The sequence below is a fragment of the Solanum stenotomum genome, chromosome 7, assembly GCF_019186545.1.
Source record: "Solanum stenotomum isolate F172 chromosome 7, ASM1918654v1, whole genome shotgun sequence".
In the NCBI taxonomy this organism is placed as follows: Eukaryota; Viridiplantae; Streptophyta; class Magnoliopsida; order Solanales; family Solanaceae; genus Solanum; species Solanum stenotomum.
The window spans coordinates 39016754-39039970 of record NC_064288.1 but is presented as its reverse complement, the minus strand read 5'-3'; the positions used below and the strand labels follow the sequence as shown (position 1 = coordinate 39039970).

At 35.3% G+C, this 23217-nt stretch overlaps 3 protein-coding genes across 3 annotated transcripts in view; all 3 read right to left on the bottom strand.

Annotated features, from left to right (window-relative positions):
- The window catches only part of LOC125871918 (uncharacterized), a 9242-nt gene extending 4254 nt beyond the window's left edge, over positions 1–4988 (bottom strand). The window contains exon 1 of the mRNA XM_049552628.1: positions 3889–4988. Within this exon, the coding sequence (XP_049408585.1) occupies positions 3889–4869 (981 nt within the window). The 5' untranslated portion in view covers positions 4870–4988. The remainder of the gene's footprint in view (positions 1–3888) is intronic.
- Positions 4989–5560: 572 nt separating this feature from the next.
- Positions 5561–6891, bottom strand: LOC125871932 (serine/threonine-protein kinase BSK5-like). Its single transcript, XM_049552653.1, has 5 exons — positions 6764–6891; positions 6361–6494; positions 6171–6276; positions 5916–6001; positions 5561–5782 (listed from the first exon to the last, which is right to left on the bottom strand). The coding sequence occupies exons 2-5, from the start codon at positions 6478–6480 to the stop codon at positions 5576–5578; spliced, it is 519 nt and encodes a 172-aa protein (XP_049408610.1). The 5' UTR covers positions 6481–6494; positions 6764–6891; the 3' UTR covers positions 5561–5575.
- Positions 6892–7823: 932 nt separating this feature from the next.
- Positions 7824–9401, bottom strand: LOC125869881 (uncharacterized). Its single transcript, XM_049550287.1, has 3 exons — positions 8126–9401; positions 7956–8014; positions 7824–7871 (listed from the first exon to the last, which is right to left on the bottom strand). The coding sequence occupies exons 1-3, from the start codon at positions 9399–9401 to the stop codon at positions 7824–7826; spliced, it is 1383 nt and encodes a 460-aa protein (XP_049406244.1).
- Positions 9402–23217: the final 13816 nt, after the last annotated feature.

Genomic DNA, 23217 nt, shown 5'->3' with positions numbered 1-23217 from the left:
CCCCCCAAAAAAAATTTAAGTTTGTTTTTAAAAACTATTTTCAATTTCAAAAATTATTTTCTACTCTAGTAAAAATAAAATATATTTCTCAAAAATATTTTTAATTCATAAATCAAACACTAAAAATCTTTTCCGGAAAATATTTTCTACTCACCAACCAAACATGAGAAAATAAGTCAAAAATCAACTTGTTTTCCAGGAAAACAATTTCTAGGAAAACATTTTCCATGGAAAACATTTTCCTTCATACCAAACACACCCTTAATCCTACACAAGTTCACTACTCAACTCTGGGAGCTGTTCCTCAACATCACCAGCTCATTGGACTATGCTGGAACACACCTCTGATCTACTGAACTGTTGGATTAAAAAGAGGGGTAGCAAGACTCAGAAGAGATGGTGGAAGTTATTACATTCATGCATATGGTGGTTTGTGTGGAGAGAAAGAAATGGCAGATGTTTGGAAGATAGCTCCAATTCCATTCACAAAGTAAAATGGAATTGTTTAGTAGCTTTACATTTTTGGTGTAAACAACTTTGTACAGAGGATGTGGATCAAACTACAGATTTAATAGGGTGTTTGTAAGCCTGTTTTGGTTATGGCTGTAATCCCTTTTTGAAGGTGGCCAGCATCTCCTTAATGCTGAAGAATACAACAGCATACCTAGTGTAGTTCCACAGAGTGGGGTCTGGAGAAGATAGAGTGTACAGTTACCTCTACCTCAGAGGTGAGGCAGAGAGGCTGTTTTCCAATAGACCCTCGGCTCAAAACAAAAACAGTTTTGAACATTAATGTTGAAGAATACAATTAACCAATTATCAAAATATGCAAATCAACAAGTGAAGAAAAGGGGAAAATGAAAAAATACTTACATTTTAAAATCAAAGCAGCAAGCGAAAATCAGGAAACTAGTGCAGCACATACAAAAGAGGAAATCAAAATGAAAAGCGGGGAAAGCCAAGTCCCACATGAAAGCAAAAGTGTCACATGAGGGGTTGCACGACCCTGGCAAATCATGGGGATCACTTTAATGATTTTAGTTCACCTAAAAAATCAGTTTTATGATCCGTTTGGCCACGGGAATTTCACTTTTTTCTGAAAAAAATTTCACTTCGTTTGAAAATCACCATTTGGCCATAAAAATTCCAAATACAACTTGAAGTTGTATTTAGAATTTGAAAACTCCCAAAATATAGCTAAGCCTTGGTTAAACCTCCTAATTTTCTTATTTTTATAACTAACCTCATTTAAAATATATGTCATGTTTTTTTGAAAGTACATCCAAAATCCAAATAACTATTAAAAAAGTATGGTCAAACACAACTCCAATTTTGAAAAAATCCAAAAAAATTGGGGAAAAAATTCTGATGGCCAAATGCCCACTTAGTGACACAAAGTATGCCAAAAATATGAGGATTAGAAAAAAACTCGTGGTTCAATTTATATCCCTGTAGGGGTTTATAAGTGCCTCAAAGAGGCAATTGTATAACTAACCAAGCTATTCATTGCAAAATTAATGTGTATGAATGTCGAACAAGTGAATAGAATATTAAGAATAGAGGAGATATTCAAAGAGCTTACTGCCATCTCTTTGAAGCTTATGAGACATGCTTTGAATCTTTGTGAGAAAAAAGTGATAAAAGTGTATAGGTTTAGAAAATAACAAGGATAATAGAAAAGAAAACAAGGTTAAATCCCATGCTTGGAAGATCTATCACAGAGACTGTTTTTATTAATAAGTTCATGAAAACTTTTAATGAGAGAAAAATTGATCTCCGCATTATGTACAGTGACATAAAAAAGGGCTCCTGTTGGTGCTTGAGAAGAAAAGACTTTATGACAATTACATAAATTCCAAAAACGTATGTACAAAGAGGTGAACAGAAGTGTGACAACAGTGGAAGAGTATATGAGTGCTAGTGAAACCAAAGCACAGCCATGAAATAAAACATAACACGACTCCAGGAAAACCTAATGAGCAATCATTGAGTCCACGGCCCATAAAACAGGTGATGGTCGTGGAGTTGGTCGCAGAAGTCTATTGGTGGAGCTTACCTTATTTGTTTAGAATTCTACTTTCTTGGACAATTATAAATAGGCATATTGGCTTCAATTGTAAAAGAAGAGGCGAGAATAGTAGTAGTCATTGTTACCTTTGTCAAAAAAAAAATAGTAGTAGTCAAGATTTTTTAGTAATTTAGTTGTAGTAGTTCTTCTCATCCAAAGTTTACAGTTTTTATAGTTCTTGAGTAAAGCCTTCAACTTTATTCAAGCTTTCAACCTTTTTTTAATCCTTATTCTTCTTATTTCTATATCAGTATGAGTAGCTAAATCTGGTATTCATATCCTCTACTGAGGTTGTGAAACCCAATGAGATTGTGTAGTTCATAAGGTTTTCTGGAAATCGCATATTACTAGAGTGGTTGGTTATCAAACTTCTTTTTGTGCTTAATTAAAAGGAATAGTGGTTGCAAATACTAACCTACAACATAATATCTTAATCTACAAACTTGGAAGAGTGGTCAAGATTTGGTATAAGAAGATTTGCATGAACTCAAGGCGTTAACCCTTGTTTGATAGATTTACATTAGATATAATTGAATCTACTTAAGCATAATCGGTCGTTCTTATTGTCAATAATTCATATAGTTGCAGAATCATCACATGTAGATAAATTGTTCATGAACTCGAAAGAGAGTGAGTGCATATCTATAACCCTAAGGGAATGTATTGCATGATTATCGAAAGGAGAAAACAATCCATTGTTGGGACACAATTGCAAGCATACTTACAGACTTTCAGCATATTTACTTTCTGTTTTATAATTTAAGTTAATACAATCAATCTCTACAACTGTTGCACCGGCTATAAGTTGAGTAGTCATACTGATACATAAACATGAAGGAGTTTCCCAATACTCCATGTAGATTCAACCCTAACCTAGTTGGATTACTATTATTGCATACGACCATGTTACATCAAAAGTGAGGTGTATCTTGAGAGTATTAGTTCTTTAATTCGACCCTAACCTAGTTGGATTACTATTATTGCATACAACCGCATTACATCAAAAGTGAGGTGTATCTTGAGCATATCCGTTCAATAAAAATAATATTTTATTAGGAAAAGAATGTGTTTAAAAAGAATAATGTGTTGAAAAAGGGTATTTTTGACCCAAAAGTAACAATAGGGGCATTTTAGGACCAAACCATCAGCAGGGGCGCTTTTGTTCAATTCTAGGGCATTTTGACCCAACTCCGTGTCAGATCAGTAATAACACTAGAAACAAAATACTTTGAACAAACAATGCCAGAGGAAAATGCATAAATATTCATGTTCACATCAACTTAACTTAACTATATAATTAACAAATCCCTTTTTGCTAGTGCGTGAACACACCAACAAGATAAATGAATTAGAGCATCGTGCAAGAAGCAAGAGCAGGCATCTAAACTACCATTACTAGTTAAGAGAAAATCTCAATCCTCCCACTGGAACATCATTTGCCAACTTTTTAATCTTAAGGACTAGAAGCTAGAATACAACGTTGTCTCTTAAAGGAAAAATTAACTAGAAACATGCATAATAACACTTGACGGAACAAGAAAACTATATCTCACAATGCTATAAGTTATCTAAATCTCTGAGATTCATTTATCCTGCTCAAAGTAAGCAGAAAGCATCATGACCAATTTGGATATTAAAAAATCCAAACTTAGCAGAGACAGAGAGCAAGAAACCGAATCAAATTACAAACACCACATTCACAATAGTGTCCAGATACTCAAAATTAATATGCAGTGCTAAGTATCAACTATAATTAAACTTTAAGCCTCTCATAATTTAGTTGAAGAACAAGTAACTTCATAGACATAGTAAAAGTGTACCTGGTAAGATGGCCCAAAGGCAATCCCAGTGAGCCTGCTTTGGTCTTCCCTTGGCCGATTCTTCATCAACTCATCCTGGTTCACCTCAACAATATTCTGTGGAGCATCACTCCTGCCTCTCTTCCCAGGCAATCTAAATGCAACTTCAGCCGTATCAGTAGTTGTTGATGCTTCTGTAGCACTAGACCCATCAGTCCAATTATGACCATACTGCTCATAACCAGTGTAAGTGCCATAATTACTGTCATAGTCAACATAATTCACATTTGGTGGAGCCGCATGAGAATAATCACTAGCCCCATCATTACCATAGCCAGCATACCCGTCATGGTTTACATAACCCTGTGCATTCCAATCACCTGCAACAGCATTATGTTGTGAGGGACCATCAAAACCTCCCATTAAACTCTCAAACGACACATCAATCTGCTGGCTCTCATTGTACTCTGTATTGGAATTAACTAGAACTTCATTCGAGCTAGCCGGATTAGGAACAGGGACATCTGCTTCGATGATGGATCTTCTTCCGGAGCCGGAACCCAAAACACCCAAAGTAGTAGAGTTCTTTGGAGCAGGAATGGTGGACAAAAATGATTTAACTGAAGATGTTTGAGCAAAAGATTGAGACCTTTTTCTTTGTTTTTCTTTTTCATCCTCATCTTCATCCAGACTATAAGACTTGAGAGAAAAAGGGTTGACAGGAGGCTTAAATTGAACAACCCTTTTGGGTTTAGGATCCGAGGAATTGGGGAGGAGTGGAGGATCTTCCATGGTTGTCTTTGGAGGTGGGAGGACAGAGAAAAGGGAAGAAGAAGAAGAAGAAGAAGAAGAAGTGGTAATTCCAACATTCGGTGGGCGCAGTTGTTGATCATGGGATTTTGGTGGGGGAAATGAAAGGAAAGAAGAAGTTGATTTTGAGGGAGGAAGAGTTACTTGTTCCTCTTCATCTGAAGAAGCATAGTTTGCAAACAAAGATTCCATGGCGGAACAAGGTATGATTGATAATATCTCTACCGGACTCCGCCGCTTTCTAATTTCTATCACCTATTCATTCCCCTTCTTCCTATTCCTAGGGTTTCGCTTTTCCATATCAAGGCCGGTTTCACGAGAAAATGATCAAAATAGTCCTTAATGTATGGACTTGAATTGATTTGGTCCCTCATATATGCACCTTATGGAAAAGGTCCTTTATTTATGTTAAAAACTTATCAATTTAGTCTTTTACCCTAAAACCCTAACAAACACAAAACAATTCTGTCAAATTTAACAGAATAGTGCAGAGCACGTGACATACAAAAAACATTAACAAAACCTCTGTTTTCTTGGATCAATGGCAAACATGAGCTCCAAGCATTATATGAAACAAAATTAAGGAGAAACCAAGGTGATTCATCTGAGGAATACATAGCAATTAAAATATAATATGTTTCCTTCTTGTAAGTCAAATAATTCCACCAGGGTTTCGTTTCCATTGTTAACTAAATAGAAAATATGAGATAGCAAAAGACATAGGATATATCCACACTATAGTAACAGAATCAACGTTACTATAGTGTGTTCCTAGACAACGAAATAACAAAATGCAAAAAGGAGGTATTCATCTGTAAGGTATTGATCAATTTTTTATCTCACAAATGAAAGAAGGTAAGTAGTAGTTCTTTAAATGTTTCCGTGATCTGTAAGCAAGTCAAGGGGCACAGTATGACTCTGTTTCTTTCTGAAGAGACATAAGTGAAGTGACGAGAGATTTTGCATTTGGCCTCTCACGTGCCTCATACTGTAAACAGCGAGTGGCTAGCCGAACAAGCTCACTTCCATCATCATTTGAAAAATGACCCTCCAAACAAGAATCCATAAGCATCAAAAAATTCTTCCCCCGAATTAGATCAAGTGCCTACAAGAAGGTAAAGAAACAGTGCTCTTCAAGTTTAGGAATTCGAGTAATAGAGTCGATAAACAAAGTTCAATTTACACAGGATTTCATATAATGCACATCCTTAGGTCCAAGAGAATCTTTAGCAACTTACATGGCTTGGAGGAATATGCTTTCCACTCAAAAGATCTAGCAACATTGTTCCAAAGCTGTAAACTACACTTTCAGGGGTCACTCTTCCTGGCAATCATAAACACGTTTCAACTTTCACTTTAGCTGAATTAAGGGAAAGACAGTAGCATAATACTAAAAGAAATGCCTGAACTTATTTGTAAATTATTTAGCTTTGCGGTAAACAACAAAATTCCATCTCACAACACTTTGGATTGAGAAAATAATCATATTTGACCTGTTTTCAAGTACTCGGGCGGAGTGAAAGCCAAGTTTGTACTATAACTCTTCCCGTCTCTACTGTTCTTCATCAAGCCAAAGCAAGAGAGTCTAGGATTACCATCCTGTGAAAACGCTAACCAATGTAAGACGCACTACACCTAACACAACCTAGTTATAACAAAAACTGCAGTAGAATCAATATTTACCTGATCAAATAAGACTCTATAAGCATTAAGATCGTGATACAATGCCCGACCTTTGCTACTGCAGTAGTCCAAAGCTTGCGATAGATAAAAAGCAACCCTCAACCTCATCGCCCATTTCATAGGTTGATTCTCTCCTAGTTCCATTTCAAAGCATTTCAAATATTAGCATGGACCACAGACTCAAATAAATTCCATTGGAGTTGGTAAAAGCAAACACAATTGACACAAAATAACAGTCAATCTGCCTTCAACAACAAATAAGTTATGCTTATATCACTTCCCTCAGACTTCTAAATCATGGACTTAACTATGATCTAGATCACAACAAATCCTATCACAACATAAAGTTCCTATAATTCTCATTTCTGAGTTACAAAATTCTGGCAATGGGGATTGGACTCACAGTGAAACAAATGCTTAGCAAGGGTCTCATTAGGCATGAACTCAGCCACCAGCAATTTTTCCTCCCCTTCACAGCAACATCCTATTAGATTCGCTAATCGTTCGCTCCTCAGATTCCCCACAGCTCTAGCCTCATCCTTTACAACACATAAACATTGTCCAAAGTATATACAAAACCAATTCATTCATACACAAGAAAAGGTTACAAATGTATGCAGATAGAACCATATGAGAACTCAGGTTAAAAATGTAAGAATGACATCAGTAGCTACTTACTATTGACGATAACCTTCGAATTTGAACTGCAAATCCTAGACTATGTATATTTCCTCATTGAACTGCTACTTTCAAGAATAAGAAAGGTAAATCAAGGATACACCTGCACAAAACCTTAGTCAAAAATTATCTCCCCTGTTGATAGTACTAGAAATACAAAAGAACTGAAAATGCTAACTGCAAAACCAGCTCTTCCTAATGAAAGCCACGGAGGAACAGAACAGAGCCCCGCCAGGTGTTCTAAAGTAAGGAAGAGCCATCAATAATGAGGCACATTGTTAGTAGGATGTATGCTCTGTATAGCAGCAACAACATCACAATTATAGAAATGAGGTGTCTCTTGTGCAATCTCATGGTTATTAAACTCCTCCATATCGCCTTTATTTACTAGTGACAACTCCTCTATACATCATATCCGTGGAATATCAAGCACAACTCTTAAGTACATTAAGACAAAATAGCTTTTAAGCACTTTTATAGTGTTTGGATAAAATAAAAAGTATATCTTAAGCACTTATCTTAAGTCCATCCACACAACATAAAAAAGATTAGCTGCAAATGACTTGAAAAGCAACATAATATTATCATCATAAGAACCATTGTTGTAGCAGCACCATCTATTCTTTTCGCAAAAAACAAAAGGAGAAGCAATTGCACCATGTTCATAAAATAGCAGCAGCAACAAACTACATATCGTTCATAAAACAAACAGTACTTATGTCCTTAACACAAAAAAAAGTTGTGGCACCATGTTTAGCCCAACCAAAATTGATAGCAACACCGCATTAAGTATCAAAACAATCTTGACTTGGTCCAGAATTTGCTCTTCTAACCTGCAAATGTACAATGCATCAGTTTTGTATTTATAAAACAATATAATTGAGAGCCAAATCAAATTTTATGCCAAAAAAAATTACCGGTAACTTTTCAAGAATTGATGAAGTAGGAGGCATCCAAAAAGCCGAGTCATATGCACCTACTTCAGATTGCACATAATTTTTAAATTTACATGTCCTTATATTATGGCCAGGCTTGTGACATAAGCTACAATTAACAGATATTTGTTTTTTTTTCATTCTTGTTCTACTTGATCCTGTCTCATCTTGCTCTCGTTTCCTCAATTTCTGGCCTCTTCCCCTCTTGTTTTGTCTTACAAATCTCGGAGGCAAAGGAGGGACCTTATTTGATTTAGGCCACAATTGTGATCCATTGATCGGAAAGATGGTATTTTCATAAATTCTTTTATATGTATCAACTTTGTAGCAATCATCAACATAATCAAGAACCACATCATTTTTAGCCCAAATGGCCGATATTGCATGTTTGCAAGGAATTCCTGTTATAGTCCATTTTCTGCAACTACACTTTCTGTTTTGTAGGTCCACAACCCAATTGTCGGCAATCGATGCTCCAAGAATCTCATAATTCCACTGATTTGATTTTTTTGGAATAAACGCAGCAGCAGCAGATTCATTCTTGTGCAAAATGCTCTTGATCCGAGGACAAATGTCACCTGAATTCCATCTTTCTGCTTTCTCCCTATTAGCTTGGAATCTAGCCATAAGAAGATATCTTAATTTCTCCAACAAAGTTATGATTGGCTTGTCTCGAGCATCAAGAATCATACTATTAAAACATTCACACATATTATTTAACAAAACATCACATTTAGCACCTGTAGAAAAATGTGATTTAGACCATTCAGTTGGTGGTTTTTCATTCAACCATGCAGCGGCTTCGGCATCTAATTCATGCATCTTCTCCATGCAAATTTTAAAAAACTCCACAGTTGTAGCATTTGCAGCAGCCCAAAGAGCATTTTTGAGGGACAAACCAAAAAAACCAGCCTTCTTAAAATTATTATGGAGATGTCGCACACAAAATCTCTGGTCAACATATAACAAAATCTCGTTAAATGCTTCGACAAGACCTTTTTGTTTGTCCGACATAAAGGTCCAGCTTTCTTGATTGTCAATCTCTAAGTCACCAGCCAAGTGGTTTAAAAACCATGACCACGTCTCCTTGGTTTCCCTTTCAACAACGGCATATGCTACTGGAAATATGTTATTGTTAGCATCGAGACCTACTGCTGTCAGTAATTGATTCCCATACGTCAGTCCCTTCAACCAACATCCATCTACACCTACTATTCTGCGACATCCAACTTTGAAAGCCTCTTTACAAGCAGCAAAACATAAGTAGACTCTTTGAAATCTGTATGGCTTATTAGGCATCTCATTATCAGTAAACTTCATATATATTGAAGTGCCTGGATTTGTTTTGTCAATCTCATGAACATAGTCCCAAAGAATGGCAAATTGATCTTTTAAACTTCCATCAAGTAATGCAATTGCCTTTTTCATAGCCGTCCTAGCTTGAGTTAAAGTAACATGAGCTTAAAGCTCGACACTAACCGTATCTCTGAATTCAGACATCTTCCATCCCCTATTATGTTCTATCAAGATAGGTCCTTGCAATGAATGAAGAAGTTATCGTCTTGTTATAATGGTGCCAATTTTTACAACTATGTGAGGGATTGTAAGTTTTTACCTGAAACGTCTTTTCCCTGTGCATTCTTGACGCCATTATTACCCAGCTGCAATAATTGTGTATGCACTTAGCTTTCATCCTTACTTTATCATTCTTTTTCCACTGACTATACCTTCCTTGGCTTACCTCATGAGTTGTGACAACATTTTTGAACTCTTCCTTGCTTTCGAAAGTATATTCCAAAGCCAAAATTGGATTTTTTCCATCGATTTTTGCATTATGCTTCGGAAAATCAAAACTTTCATTGTCTGAATCACCATCCAAACTCTTATTGTCCTCAGAGTTCACACAATCAGGATCCCCATCTTCATGTAACATCTTCTTTTGAATTTCATAAGTAATAAGCTCTCTGCCATCCTCAAAACTATGTTTATAGTGTCCTTGTGAATCAACCATCGCCTCATCATTGGAGAATTCGTTTTCAAAATCCTCAAAATCATCTTTCGAAGATAAGTTTTCCCTTTCAAACTCTTTGTCAATAGGTCCAACAACATCTTCATTCTCTGGAATGCGACTAGTTCTGCAACCAATTGGATCGTCTATTCCAATATAAGAGTCCAAATGCTCAAAATATAACTCCACTACTCTATCTTTGGGGATGAATTTTTTTATGTTATTCGCTTCAACCTCCGTGGAGACTAATCTCCATTTGTTACCAAGCTTCTCACATTTATGCCAAAATATTATTGAATCATTCAGGTAACCACATAATTCGACCATTTTCTTCAAGTCAGTAAGATTGAGATTCTTCAATTCAACATAATCAAAGTAGTCGATAATACCACCAACATACTGTTTGGCTGGTTGATGTTTTATCAATCCTTTATGATAAACTTTGATACTAAAAAAAGACTCCTCGAACACAGAATCTGCAGTAAAAGATTACATATTTTAGCCGATTAAGACCACATTATAGGTGTAACTATACATGTATATTTTGTACACCATAACTTCTAGATATTCTTGAATACACAAACCAAAAAAAGCCAATAGTAAAAAATCAAAACGGTAGATTTTCATATCACCAAAAACAAAAAAACGAATCTTATATAAAACGATTGAAAAAATAGTAGTAACAACCTTGCAAATTTTGAATACCAAATAGACTGAGCCTTTGAATTGCCTCGACTAAAGCAAGATAAACTCTTACCATAACATGGGCTCGATCCCTTGGAGTTTCTTTTGATTAACATCGTTCTACAAGGAAAAAACTTGTGTCGATTGATTTACAAGAAAAGAGGTTTTTTTGTTGATAAGGCGGGAGTGTTTTTTGCTAGAAAGGCGGGAGTTTCATGGTTTGGACTGATCCAAGAAAACAGAGGTTTTGTTAATGTTTTTTGTATGTCACGTGCTCTGCACTATTCTGTTTAATTTGACAGAATTGTTTTTTGTCTGTTAGGGTTTTAGGGTAAAAGACTAAATTGATAAGTTTTTAACATAGATAAAGGACCTTTTCCATAAGGTGCATATATGAGGGACCAAATCAATCTAAGTCCATACTTTAAGGACTATTTTGATCATTTTCTCTCGGTTTCACCATCTCACATAAACTAAATTATCATTAATCATCCTTCAAGTTTTGTTTCCTTATAAATTATAAAATCTTCATAATTTGTGAAAACTGCTTCAATTCTTTATATAATCTTTATATTATCTTACTAAATAAGTAAAATGTTCATAATAAATAATGTAATATTATGAAGTTTTTCTAGAAGGAAAAATGAAAACAAATATATCCATGAACAATCGCAAATAATATTTAAATATCCTTCGTTATATTTTTAGGATATTAATAACCTTATCATCTAACTTTTAGATTTTGTATAAAGCCGTCAATATGGGCTAGGCCCGTAGGACTGGCGTGGCCTAACCCATGATTTAATAGGGGTAGGCTACGATTTTTGGAGCTCATTTAAAAAAAATGTCTTTTTAACCCGGCCTGAATAAGTCTGTCGATTTGTGGGGCTAGAGAAATATAGATAGGACCGGCCCGTGGGCTAAATAAAAATTAATCAAAAGATAAAAATAAAATAGAGTATTAAAAATAACAAGAGTCTAAATTGTTAAAAGTTTGAAATATTACAATTTAAATATAAATTATGTTTATAAAATATGTACTATATAAAATAAAAATTTCCTAAAATTTCTAGGGAATCACTACATAGGTTGTAACCTATGGAATGTTGTCATAGTTTTTGTGTTTTATTTTGATCATTAGAAACAATTAGGTTAATATTTCTATTTAGTTATTTATGTTTTTACTTAAAATCAAACTTAATAAATATTATAAAGATAATTTTATTTGTATATTTGATTAACAAGTAGCAACACTAACACCATGTAATATTGTCTTGTCGATATTGATAATATTTTTAAATTAGAATTTAATTTAAAAAATCATAAAAAAATATACATTTAAAAAATGAAGACCCGCCCGGCAAAGCCTATAGCCCACGTACTTTTAGGCTGGGCCGGCCTTTTTTTGGCCCACACCGAAAATAGGCTAGCCCGGCCTGACCCGTAAAATTTCAAAGTCTGTATGTGTTTGCCCTAATAGGGTGGACCAGCCCATATTAACAGTTCTAGTTTTGTATACCCTTTGGACTAATGGGAGAGCATGTGTCATGATCTTAATGGTCTACCAATTTTTAAGGAAAGCCCTACCTTGTAATCCCCTCTCTATTTCCACTTTTCCTATTCTATTTTTTTTTATTTTAAAATGGATCCTCCATTATACTCAAATGCATTTTCAAACTAATATCATGTACCGTTAATAATTAAAATGATTTAAACTAAACACCTTTGTTTTCTTTTTATCCACTTGTAATTCCCCCACCACAATGATTATCTTTATTTTGATGGCAAATGAGTTTCTTGGAGTATCTGAAACATTTTTACCGGTAGTATGATGAGCAAACAGGGGCGACTCTTCCATACAAAATTTGAGGCATATGCGTTAGTCTCCCAATTTTGGGGTCTCAAATTCTTATCAAGAATAAAGTGGTCACATTCTAAAGACCATCAGATAAGGAATAAGAGAGAGAACTTATACAGTTAAACTCTATGGCACGACTTAAAGAATGAAAAAGTGAGATTATCCTAACACCGAATAGACTTCTATTCATAAATGTGGTGTGCTTCACACTATGAACAAGACTCTACTAGATATGCTTTGAGACATCCTAAAAACATTCCAAAATCTTGTGCTCTGATACCATGTTTGTCATGACCCAGGGGTACTCCCTAGATGCAACACGGCGTACAAGACTCAGAAATGTCTCATACAAGCCTCATAGCATTCTTGGAAATAAAATCATAGGAAAACAGAGCGGAATTTAAAACGTTTCTTTACAATCGAAGTCATTTTTCATAAAAAGCAATAGGAAGTCTTTCTAAACTTTGTCTCAAACCATCTAGAACATAGGACTTAAAACGTTGAGACACAGCCCATACAAAATCTCTAAACATAATGAAACAGGACATAAAGAGAAATAGTGGGTTTGTCCTCGAAACTATGAGGACTCACCAAGTGTTCAAATCCAAGATCCTTAGTAACCTATCTTCCAAGTATAAGACATCAAATCTCCAAACCCTACATTTCGGTAAAAATGAAGAAATATGGGTTAGCACATTGAATGTACTAAGTATGATAGCCATGCAAAAATCATGCTTTAAAACGGACATTTGGTTGAAACCATGCATATTCCAATTTCGAGAAAAATTCATGAACATAAGCACAAGAGGCATTATTTAGACACATAACCAACATACAAGTCATTTCATCACATTAGAACATAATCATCATATAAGCCATTTCATCACATTAAAGACTTCACCTTAAGTAACCCTAAGATATACTTTCTGCAATGTATGAATAGCGTCCCATACCACCATCCACACAAAGTACCACATTAAGGCCACCAAAAGTGAACTTACCATTCTTCCTTTTACATCATTAGACAATACTCATACATAAGGAACATAGACATTTTATAAGTCATAATAATACATTAGGACCATCATCAAGGGCAACCCTAAGTCATACTTGTGCAATGTATGAATAGCATCCCATACTACTATTCAGACTAAGTACTCCTTTTAAGCCACCATAGACAAGGTACATTCATATTCAATAAGTCATGACAAGGAAGTAATCTGATAATACAATCCAAGTAAAGCTTGCATCATTACATTAAGCATATAAGAGTCAACATTCTTTATTAGTTTCATTTAGAGCACTTGCATTCATTAGTCATGAAGACATTAGAGAACTCACTATAGCCCTATCAAAGCCTACTCATGTAATGCATGGATGGCATTCCATACTACCACCCACACTTCATAGAACTTTTCATGAAACCATAGTGCACATCTCACATTATGGGAAGAAGCATTAACCGACATAGACCATGTGAGCTTGACATGGAATCTGGTGTTTTATAACCCCACACCGTAAAGAGGTGGTATACTTTCCTAAGGTAGGACCGGTAACATTTTAGCTTAAGTGGATCCACTAGCTAACATTTTATTAGGGCACATAGTTATGGGATAGGAATATGTTCATTGGAACCCTGGCCTAACATTGGGAGATTTTTCATCTTACCATATCCACTCGGTGCTTAGCCTCCATTCCCATAGAGTATTTCATTCATTATACATTATTGCATTTGAGAGGAATACCATTGGCCTATTGACCCAATTTACATCATTACACATGAAAGGAATGCCACAAGCCTATCGATTCATGGTTCATTATAGGATAGCTCTAGATTCCTCATGAAAGGAATGCTATAAGCCAATCGATTCATGGTTCCTCATTTCATTATCATACACATGAAAGGAATGCCCCAAGCCTACCGATTCATGGTACATTGACTCATTACGAAAGGAATTCCATAGGCCTATCAATTCAAGAGTCATCATTATATTAGTTCATTTATGAAAGGAATTCCATAGGCCTATCGATTCATATTCATCAGGTCAAGACACATTCATTATACATGAAGAGGATGCCTTAGTCTACCAATTCAATATGCTTCATTCAAGATCACATTCATCAATACAAGAAAAGGGTGCCTTAAGCCTACCAATTCAAGATACATCAATCCATATTACTTTTATTTATACAAGAATAAGATGCCTAAACCTACCAATTCAAGATATACCATCAGATTATAGAAACCTGTCACATTCTATCATCATCATTCATGAGTGTTAATTAAGAATATGCTTTCAATCATAACACAATTACATTCTAAACATGATCATAACACTTTCATTTAGATCACACAGATATACTTCACATCATGTTCATACATAGGTCCTTCAAGAAATTGCCTTCCAAGGCTACACATCAATCACAACCAAAACATCTAAGATACTACAATAGATAAGGGAATTAACATGATTCAATATAAACATAAAAAATTCAACATACTTTCATAATCAATCAATTCCCAATCACAAATCACAACTTAGGATTTTGGGGAAAAACATGGGTTCATAGGAAAATTCACCATAAATTCATCTTTAATTCAACAATAAATTCATAATACATCATATATAACCTTTCAAAATTGTTTTGGAATTGAACCCATGCATAGATTGAAGACTAGGGTTTTTTGGGAAATTTGGAAACTTGAAATCAACTTGGATTCTAACTACTTGAAAGAAACTAAGTCAAGGATGAAGAATACCATACCTTTTCGGGAAGAACTCCAAAAGAATTGAAGAAGAATGGCTGCTCCTTGACCCCTAGACTTGACCTTGAACATGCTCTTTAATGGAGTTTCTAGAGAGAAAATACTTGGAGAGGTGGGTTTCTAATTTGAGTGTTTGGAAATAATGAAGTCTAAAAGGGAGTTTAACACTTTTAAAACCCTTAAGATACATTAATAACTCAATAATAACCATCCCCCAACTAAACTAATTCAGAAAGGAATTTACTAAAGCACCCTCACATTGGCCAAACTTTAGGCAGTCTACAGGTGCAAACCACGAACCCCCTACCAACGGGCCATCCTGGCTTTTCGTGGTTTGGTTCTGCAACATCACTATTGGGACCTTGACCCACAAAGGCTATCCATGGGGCGCGGATGGACCTACGAGGCATAGGTCCCATCCGTGAGTCACAATTAATTTGGCAGCTTTTTGGTTTCTTGGTGTCTTGGGGGTTAGTCTTTAAGGTCCTCCTCAAGGACCCCTTGGGTGGTCCTTGGGGAGTCATACCTTGATGTTTAACCCCTCAACCTAAGATCTGTATAACATTTTATCCCATAAAATCCCATTACAAACTCAAACACACAATCGTTAGGCTCTAGTTTCACTTACTAGTTTTTCGGGTCGTTACAACACCATACAAGTAGTGCCTCCAAATCTTTAGGGCAAATACTATGGCTGCAAGCTCAAGGTCATTAGTCAGGTAGTTCTTCTTGTGGAACTTAATCAGTTTAGAAGTAGAAGCTATGACCTACCTTGTTGCATCAGCACACAACCCATCTGAACCATCTGGTAGAGTCAAGAAAGGAGCAGTACTCAACCCAGTCTTCACTTCTGAGAAGCTTTTCTCACATTCTTCTGACCATTAAAATTTGACCTTCTTCTTAGCTACCTTGGTCAATAGGGAAGCTATGGATGAAAACCCTTCCACAAGACTCCTATAACAATCGGCCAAACCTAAGAAACTTCTGATATATATTTGAGAGGTGGGTCTGGCCAGTGTTGTACTGCCTGAATTTTATGAAAATTCACTCGGATCCCTTTGCTAGGTACCATATGACAAAGGAAACTGACGGACTGTAACCATAATTTAGATTTGCTGAACGTAGCGAATAGTTGGCGATCTTTGACAGTTTGCAGAACAACTCTCAGATGAGTCACATGCTCCTTCTCACTCTGAGAATAAATGAGGATATTATCAATAAAGACAATAAAAAACAAGTCCAAATACTGTTTAAACACCCTGTTGATTAAGTCCATGAAAGTTGTACGAGCATTTGTTAGTCCAAAAGACATAACTACAAATACATAATGACCATACTGAGTCCTGAAGGCCATCTTCAAAATGTCACTATCTCTAACTCTGAGCTGATGATAGCAAGATCTGAGGTCTATCTTAGAAAAGCAGCTAGCACTATGAAGTTGGTCGAACAAGTCATCAATCTTACGTATAGGATATTTGTTCTTGCTTGTGACTTTGTTCAACTACCAATAGTCAATGCACATCCTGAGAGAACCATCTTTCCTTCTCACGAACAACACTGGAGCACCCCATGGAAAGATACTAGGTCTAATAAAGCCCTTATCTAGAAGGTCCTTCAATTGTTCTTTTATTTCCTTTAACTCGAATGGAGTAATTCTGTAAGGAGGAATTGAAATAGGCTCGGTATCTGGGAGGAGATCTATTCCAAAGTCGATTTCCCTTTCTAGAGATACTCCGTGATGATCTTCTGATAACACTTTGGAAAACTCATTTACCACTAGGACTGACTCAAGAGTTGGGGTTTTGAAGTTTGAATCTGTCACCCGATTAAAATGATAGATATACCCTTTGGAAATCATTTTTCTAGCCTTAAGTTAAGAGATGAATCGAACTACAGGCGCGGAGTTACTATCCTTCAACTCTAAGAATGGCTCGTTTAGAAACTGAAACTGAACGATCATAGTTCTACAATCGACTGAGGCATAAAAAAAAATGTAACCAATCCATGCCTAAAATGATAAAAAAATCTACCATTTGTAACTTGTTAAAGTCTTATAAGGTGACTTTCTGAGAGACTGTAACAGGAAAAAAATATTTATACCTGTCTGGCTATAACTAGGTGACCAACATTAGTAGAGATTGAGAAGGGTTATGAAAGAGTTTTTGGACTGACCACACCCAAAGCACCCTTCCCTGTCGCAAGACACTCGCCTGAATATTTCTTACTACACTTTGGACAAGATAGGAAAGTTGTGTTACATGTAGTACTCCCTTGAGACTTAGAGCCTTATGCCTTACCTTTCTGATGGTGTCGAAACCTGGAGGATGGAGCACTAGTTAATGAAGGTGTTGGGACTGTAGAAATTTTCTAAAATTGTGAGCAATTCCTACCGCTTGACTTTTGTTGTGAGTGTTTATAATTTCCTGTTCTGGCCTCTTTGTTATTCTTGGCCATTTCCCTAAGTTTATCTCCTTCCACCTGTTAAGCTTGGTCATTAGTCTAGAGATATCCATATCCCCTAGGACCATTTCATTTCTACACTTAGTCTTCGCAGAACAGATACCCCAAAAAAGAACTTACTCATTTGTGCCCTTCGATCGGTAACCATGTGTGGAGCATACCTGGAGATCTCGGTGAACTTTAGCCTGTACTCTTGGACCAACATTGAACCCTGCTTCAAGTTCATAAAATCTTGTGCCTTAGCTTCTCTCAACTATATTGGGAAGAACCTATCCAAAAAAGCTCTAGTAAAACAATCCCAAGTCACAGGAGTTGCATCCTCACCCTTGTTATCTTTCCACTTAATGAACCAGATATAAGCCACATCCTTAAGTTTGTAGAATGGAAGCTCCACCCTATCACTTCCGGTCACATACATCACCTCTAGGATCTTATTAACTTCATCAACGAAGTGTTGTGGGCCCTTACCAACATTCGACCCTAGAAACTCAGGCGGATTCATTTGAACAAAGTCTCAGACCCTAACTGCAGCTGATCCACCATTTGTATATGCAAGATCTGGAACTTGCTGATTGTTCTGATTGGCCACACTCTAAGCTAAGAGGGAGATCGCATTTCAAAATTCTACATTCGTGCCTTCATGGTTCCGGATTGGAGGAACTGCGTTAGCATTGTGTGTATTAGCATTCCATTTGTTAGCTCTGCGAGGAGGCATGATCTGAAACACATTACAACGGGTTAGAAAGGAGAAGTTGGATCATACCTCACGCACGATAAGAATAGCAAAGAAAGTGAAGTTTTTCATAAAACACTTCGTAACCTCCCCCTCATAGCTGTGGTGTGCTTCAAACCCATGAAAAAGACTCTACATAGTGACGCTTTAAGACATCCTAGGACTCTTGAACCTAACGCTCTGATACAAAATTTGTTACGCCCCGAGGCTACCCCATTTACATAACACGATACCTAGGATCACGAGTGACCTCAAGCTAACCCTAAGTCTGGCATATCATAAACATACTCAGCATAACTAAGTAAAACATGAACTAATGCGGAAGCTAAATCAATAAATATCTGATGTGGGGACAAAACCCAACTAGTATGAATGTAAAATATATAGCATGTTCTAGATTGGATGTTCTAAGAAGATAGAAGAAGAAGAAGAAAAGAAAACATAGAAAATTCATAGTTTAAAAATATGAGGGAACCCCCTATTTATAGCCAACAAAGGTAGTATGAACATGTGCTTATTGTGCCTTGTCACAAAAAGCACAATTCTTAAAACAAGTCATAATCCTTCAGAAAAGTAACAACTCATCCAAAATGTCACAACTCTTTAGAAAAGTCACAACAATTTGAAAAAGACACAACCCTTCTTGAAAGTCACAACCCTTTGAAAAGATCACAACTTATCGGAGATATCACAACTTTTTGGAAAATTCATTACATTATGGAAAAGTCATAACTTTTTTTTAAAATGTCACAACTCTTTGAAAAATTCCCAACCTTCAGTGTAATGTATTTTTTTATAATATAGATAAATTAATAAATGTAAAATAACATAAAATATAAATGATACATTAAATTGGATGTTTTATATTGGGTGTATTATAGTGATTTAACATTCAAGTTTGAGACTTCATGCTTTTAAGATAGTATATATATAGAAGATAGATAGATATAGAAAGATAGATTGACGAATATTATCATGTATTTTTCACATATTGCTTCTTAACCTTTCCCATTCTTTTTTAAGAAAAGTTTAAATGTTTCAATTACTACTTTTCTAATCTTTGTTAATGGTTAATACAAGAAAAAGTTAGAGGGAATTATTACTACTTTTCTATTCAGCTATTATAACTAATGCTACTTGTAACCTTTCTTGATTCTCCTAATTACTTGTACTCCACCCATCCTATTTTATGTGGCACCCTTCCGTTTTTATTCCATCCCAAGAATAATATCACATAACTATAGTTAAAAACAATCCAACTTTAAAATACCCCTTTTACGCTTAATGAAATGATTTTCAACCACAAAAATGTATAAGAATTGTTTTAAACCACAATTTCAAAAGTCTTTCTTATTTTCTTAAACATTATGTCATGTCAAATGGTGCCGTATAAAATGGGACGGAGGGAATAATTGTTGTATTTCCTATATTTTTCCCAGCTTGTAGCCTCTAGAATAACAAACATGTGACTTGGTTTGTTCATAATTCTTTAGTTGTTCTTTTTTTTTGAAAAAATTAATGTATTTCAAAATATTTTCAAACTTTTAAATATGATTTAAAAAGTTTTTAAGAACTTAATGAGATCTTTTTGTGATTTACTGGGTCTAGAATAATAAAGGAACACACGTTTGAAAATACGAGGGCGCTAATATCTTTCACATGATAATTTTTTTATGACATATTTATAGGTATTTATGGACAATGACATGGAAGACTCACTACTAAAAAACTGCTTAAAAACGACGAACAGAAAAGCGACGGACGACGTCGCTGCAAAAAGCGACGCCTTTTGCCACACTTTCCGTCACTTTTTATTAAAAATAATTATTTTTAAAATTATTTTACAAAAAGCGACGTACAGTATCTCTTAGTCCGTCACTTTTTTTGCGGATTTTTGTGCCAAATATATAAATAATTAATAATTATTTATTTAATATATATGGCGACGCCGTCCGTGGCTTTTATTAAAAATAATTATAAATAAATTAAAAATTAACGACGTTGTCCGTCGCTTTTAATTTATTTTATTTTATTAATAACTTTTTTAATTATAGCGACGGACGACATCTTTATGTCCGTCGCTTGTTGGTCAAAATATATGGTCAACTATATTTAAAAAGCGACGGACAGTGTCTCTTAGTCCGTTACTTTTTGGTCAAAATGTTGGTCAACTATATTTAAAAAAAGCGATGGACTTAGAGACGTTGTCCGTCGCTTTTTATTAAATATCTAAAAGACATATTGCCATTTTTTTATTTTCCTCTCTCTCTCTAAACTCTTATTCTCTCCCTTCTCTCTATATATATCGACTCCCTCCCCGTTGCCATCATTGTTGCCGTCGCCGCCCTTCCCCGTCACTGTCGCCGATTGTCGTCATCTCCCAGACTTCACCGTCGCCTGCCGGCTTCGCTGGTCGCCGTCGATGCAGTGCTGTTGCTAGTCCTTGCTAAGGTGGGGTCGGGTTGTGTTATTCAATTGTTAATTTGATTTGATTATTGTTAGTTAGGTATAGATAATTGAAGATTTTTATTTTAAGGTTTTTTTTAAAAAAATTGGGCATTTTTAAATTGGGCATTGTTAGTTAGTGAAGAATTAGCATTTTTGTATTTTAGGACTAGTTTAAACATGAGAATATGTATTTTGAGGTTGAATTGGGATTTTCTTGGATTTGATTTTAGGACAAGTTAGTAAAGTGTTAATAATTTGAAGTTAGAAATTAGAAATTTAAGTTTTATGAGTAGATGATGAATGTTTGAATGTCATGAATTTAGATGATGAATGTTTGAATATCGTGAACTTAGAATTTGAACTTGAACTTAATATTTGAACTTGAACTTGAACTTGAAATTAGAACTTGAACTTGAATTTAGAACTTGAAGTTGAACTTAGAATTTGAACGTGAACTTAGAACTTGAACTTGAAATTAGAACTTGAACTTAGAATTTGAAGTTAAACTTAGAACTTGAACTTAGAATTAGAACTTGAACTTGAACTTAGAATTTGAACTTGAACTTAGAACTTGATATTGAACTTAGAATTTGAAGTTGAACTTAGAAATTGAACGTGAACTTGAACTTAGAATGTGAAGTTAAACTTAGAACTTGAACTTGAACTTAAAATTAGAACTTGAACTTAGAACTGAAACTTGAACTTAGAATTTGAACTTGAACTTAGAACGTGAACTTGAAATTAGAACTTAGAACTTGAACTTGAACTGAGAATTTGAACTTGAACTTGAAATTTGAACTTGAACTTTAATTTTGTAACGACTCGAAAAATGATAGAGTGAAACTAGAGCCTCACATGTGAGTTTGGAGTCGAGAACTTAATGAAATGATTATATTTGAATTTGACCCAAAAAGTTCTTAAAAATGTGCTTCGGAAGTTACCGGAAACTTGTTTAGCTGTATATAAAAAGATCCGTTTCGTTTTTCGAAAATCCGACTTCATATTCTTGTTTAGGGGGTCAAATTGAGTGGGAAATGGGTCTAACCCAAATTTTAGAGCAACCGTATCAAAATCCGAAATTTCCAAGTGAAGCCTTTTTCGAGGGTCTACTTTGGAGGGTCATATCTCCTAGCACACAAATTATTTGGGTGGCCAATAATATATCCATGGAAAGCCCTTTGAGTTAGCTACCTAACTCACTTCGTTTCACCTCATTCGGAGTTCGGACGAAGAAGTTATGCCCATTTTCGTAAAATCTGTCCGGCAGAAAAAGGCAAATTCCAGTAGCTGATTTTACTGTTCATTTACTGTTCACCCGCCTGAAATTTTTTCTAAGTGTTGGACCATTTTTTTCAAAGGACTTATATTATTTCCTATATACCATTAGTTCATTCCCATCCCTAAAAACATTTCCCTCTCTACAATCCTCCATTTAAGAAGAAGAAGAAGTGGGAGCTAGGGCTTTGGATTCAAGGCTTTCTTCATCAAATTTCGTGGGAGATCATAGCAAAGGTATGGTGGTCTTGATCCTTGTCTAATTTTCCATTCAAGGAGCCAAATCCAAAGTTATTTCAAAGTATGAAAAATCTAGGTTTTCACTCAATCTCATGGGTTCTTCCACCAAATGGTTTTAAAAGGTTTCTAATGGCACTTTATGGTTATATTGTTGTTGTATTGACGATTTAAGATGAAAATACTCCATGAACCCATGATTTCTCTCTATTCCTAGTTTATGCCTTTATGAAGTGGGTTGCTAGATAATGAATGTATATGAATCAAACTTGTTTAAAGGTCTTTAGATTGTTGAAGTATGTCATTACCCATGCTTATTTTATGGTGTATTGTTGGTGTATTGGTATGTGAGGCTTATGGCCTTAAAGGCATAGTATGAGAAATTGGAGTGTTATCATGACATTATACGAATGAGAATTCAATGAAGATAATGTGATCATGTTATGAATGTAAAGGTGTTGTTGTAGGTTGTTCACTGGTTTGGTTGCATAATTACTACCCTATTTTCCATGCTCTTTGATTCCATTACATGCCTTCAAGGTGTTTGACAAAATGTCCAACTATGGAGAATTGATGAATCGATGCTTTAAAGTTTGAGTTATGAGATGTATGGAAATCCAGAGATGTGTTGATGACACTCATGAATGTTGATGATATAATATGAAGGATTCTTCAATATAAAGTATACCTTGAATTGGTAGGGCTTATGCATCATTTTCTTGTATAAATGATTATATTGTTGATTGTTGAATCCTTGGATCGGTAGGCTTATGG

Bases quoted from the DNA above. Each gene is read 5' to 3' on its own strand.
- LOC125871932 (XM_049552653.1), bottom strand. From the start codon at position 6,480: ATGAAATGGGCGATGAGGTTGAGGGTTGCTTTTTATCTATCGCAAGCT. The intron at 6,277-6,360 runs GTAAATATTGAT...GCGTTTTCACAG, and splicing joins ATAGAGTCTTATTTGATCAG to GATGGTAATCCTAGACTCTC. The intron at 5,783-5,915 runs GTAAGTTGCTAA...ACCTTCTTGTAG, and splicing joins AGCATATTCCTCCAAGCCAT to GCACTTGATCTAATTCGGGG.
- LOC125869881 (XM_049550287.1), bottom strand. From the start codon at position 9,401: ATGAAAAAGGCAATTGCATTACTTGATGGAAGTTTAAAAGATCAATTT. The intron at 8,015-8,125 runs GTAGAACAAGAA...AATCTGAAGTAG, and splicing joins GCAAGATGAGACAGGATCAA to GTGCATATGACTCGGCTTTT. The intron at 7,872-7,955 runs GTAATTTTTTTT...GTACATTTGCAG, and splicing joins CAATTCTTGAAAAGTTACCG to GTTAGAAGAGCAAATTCTGG.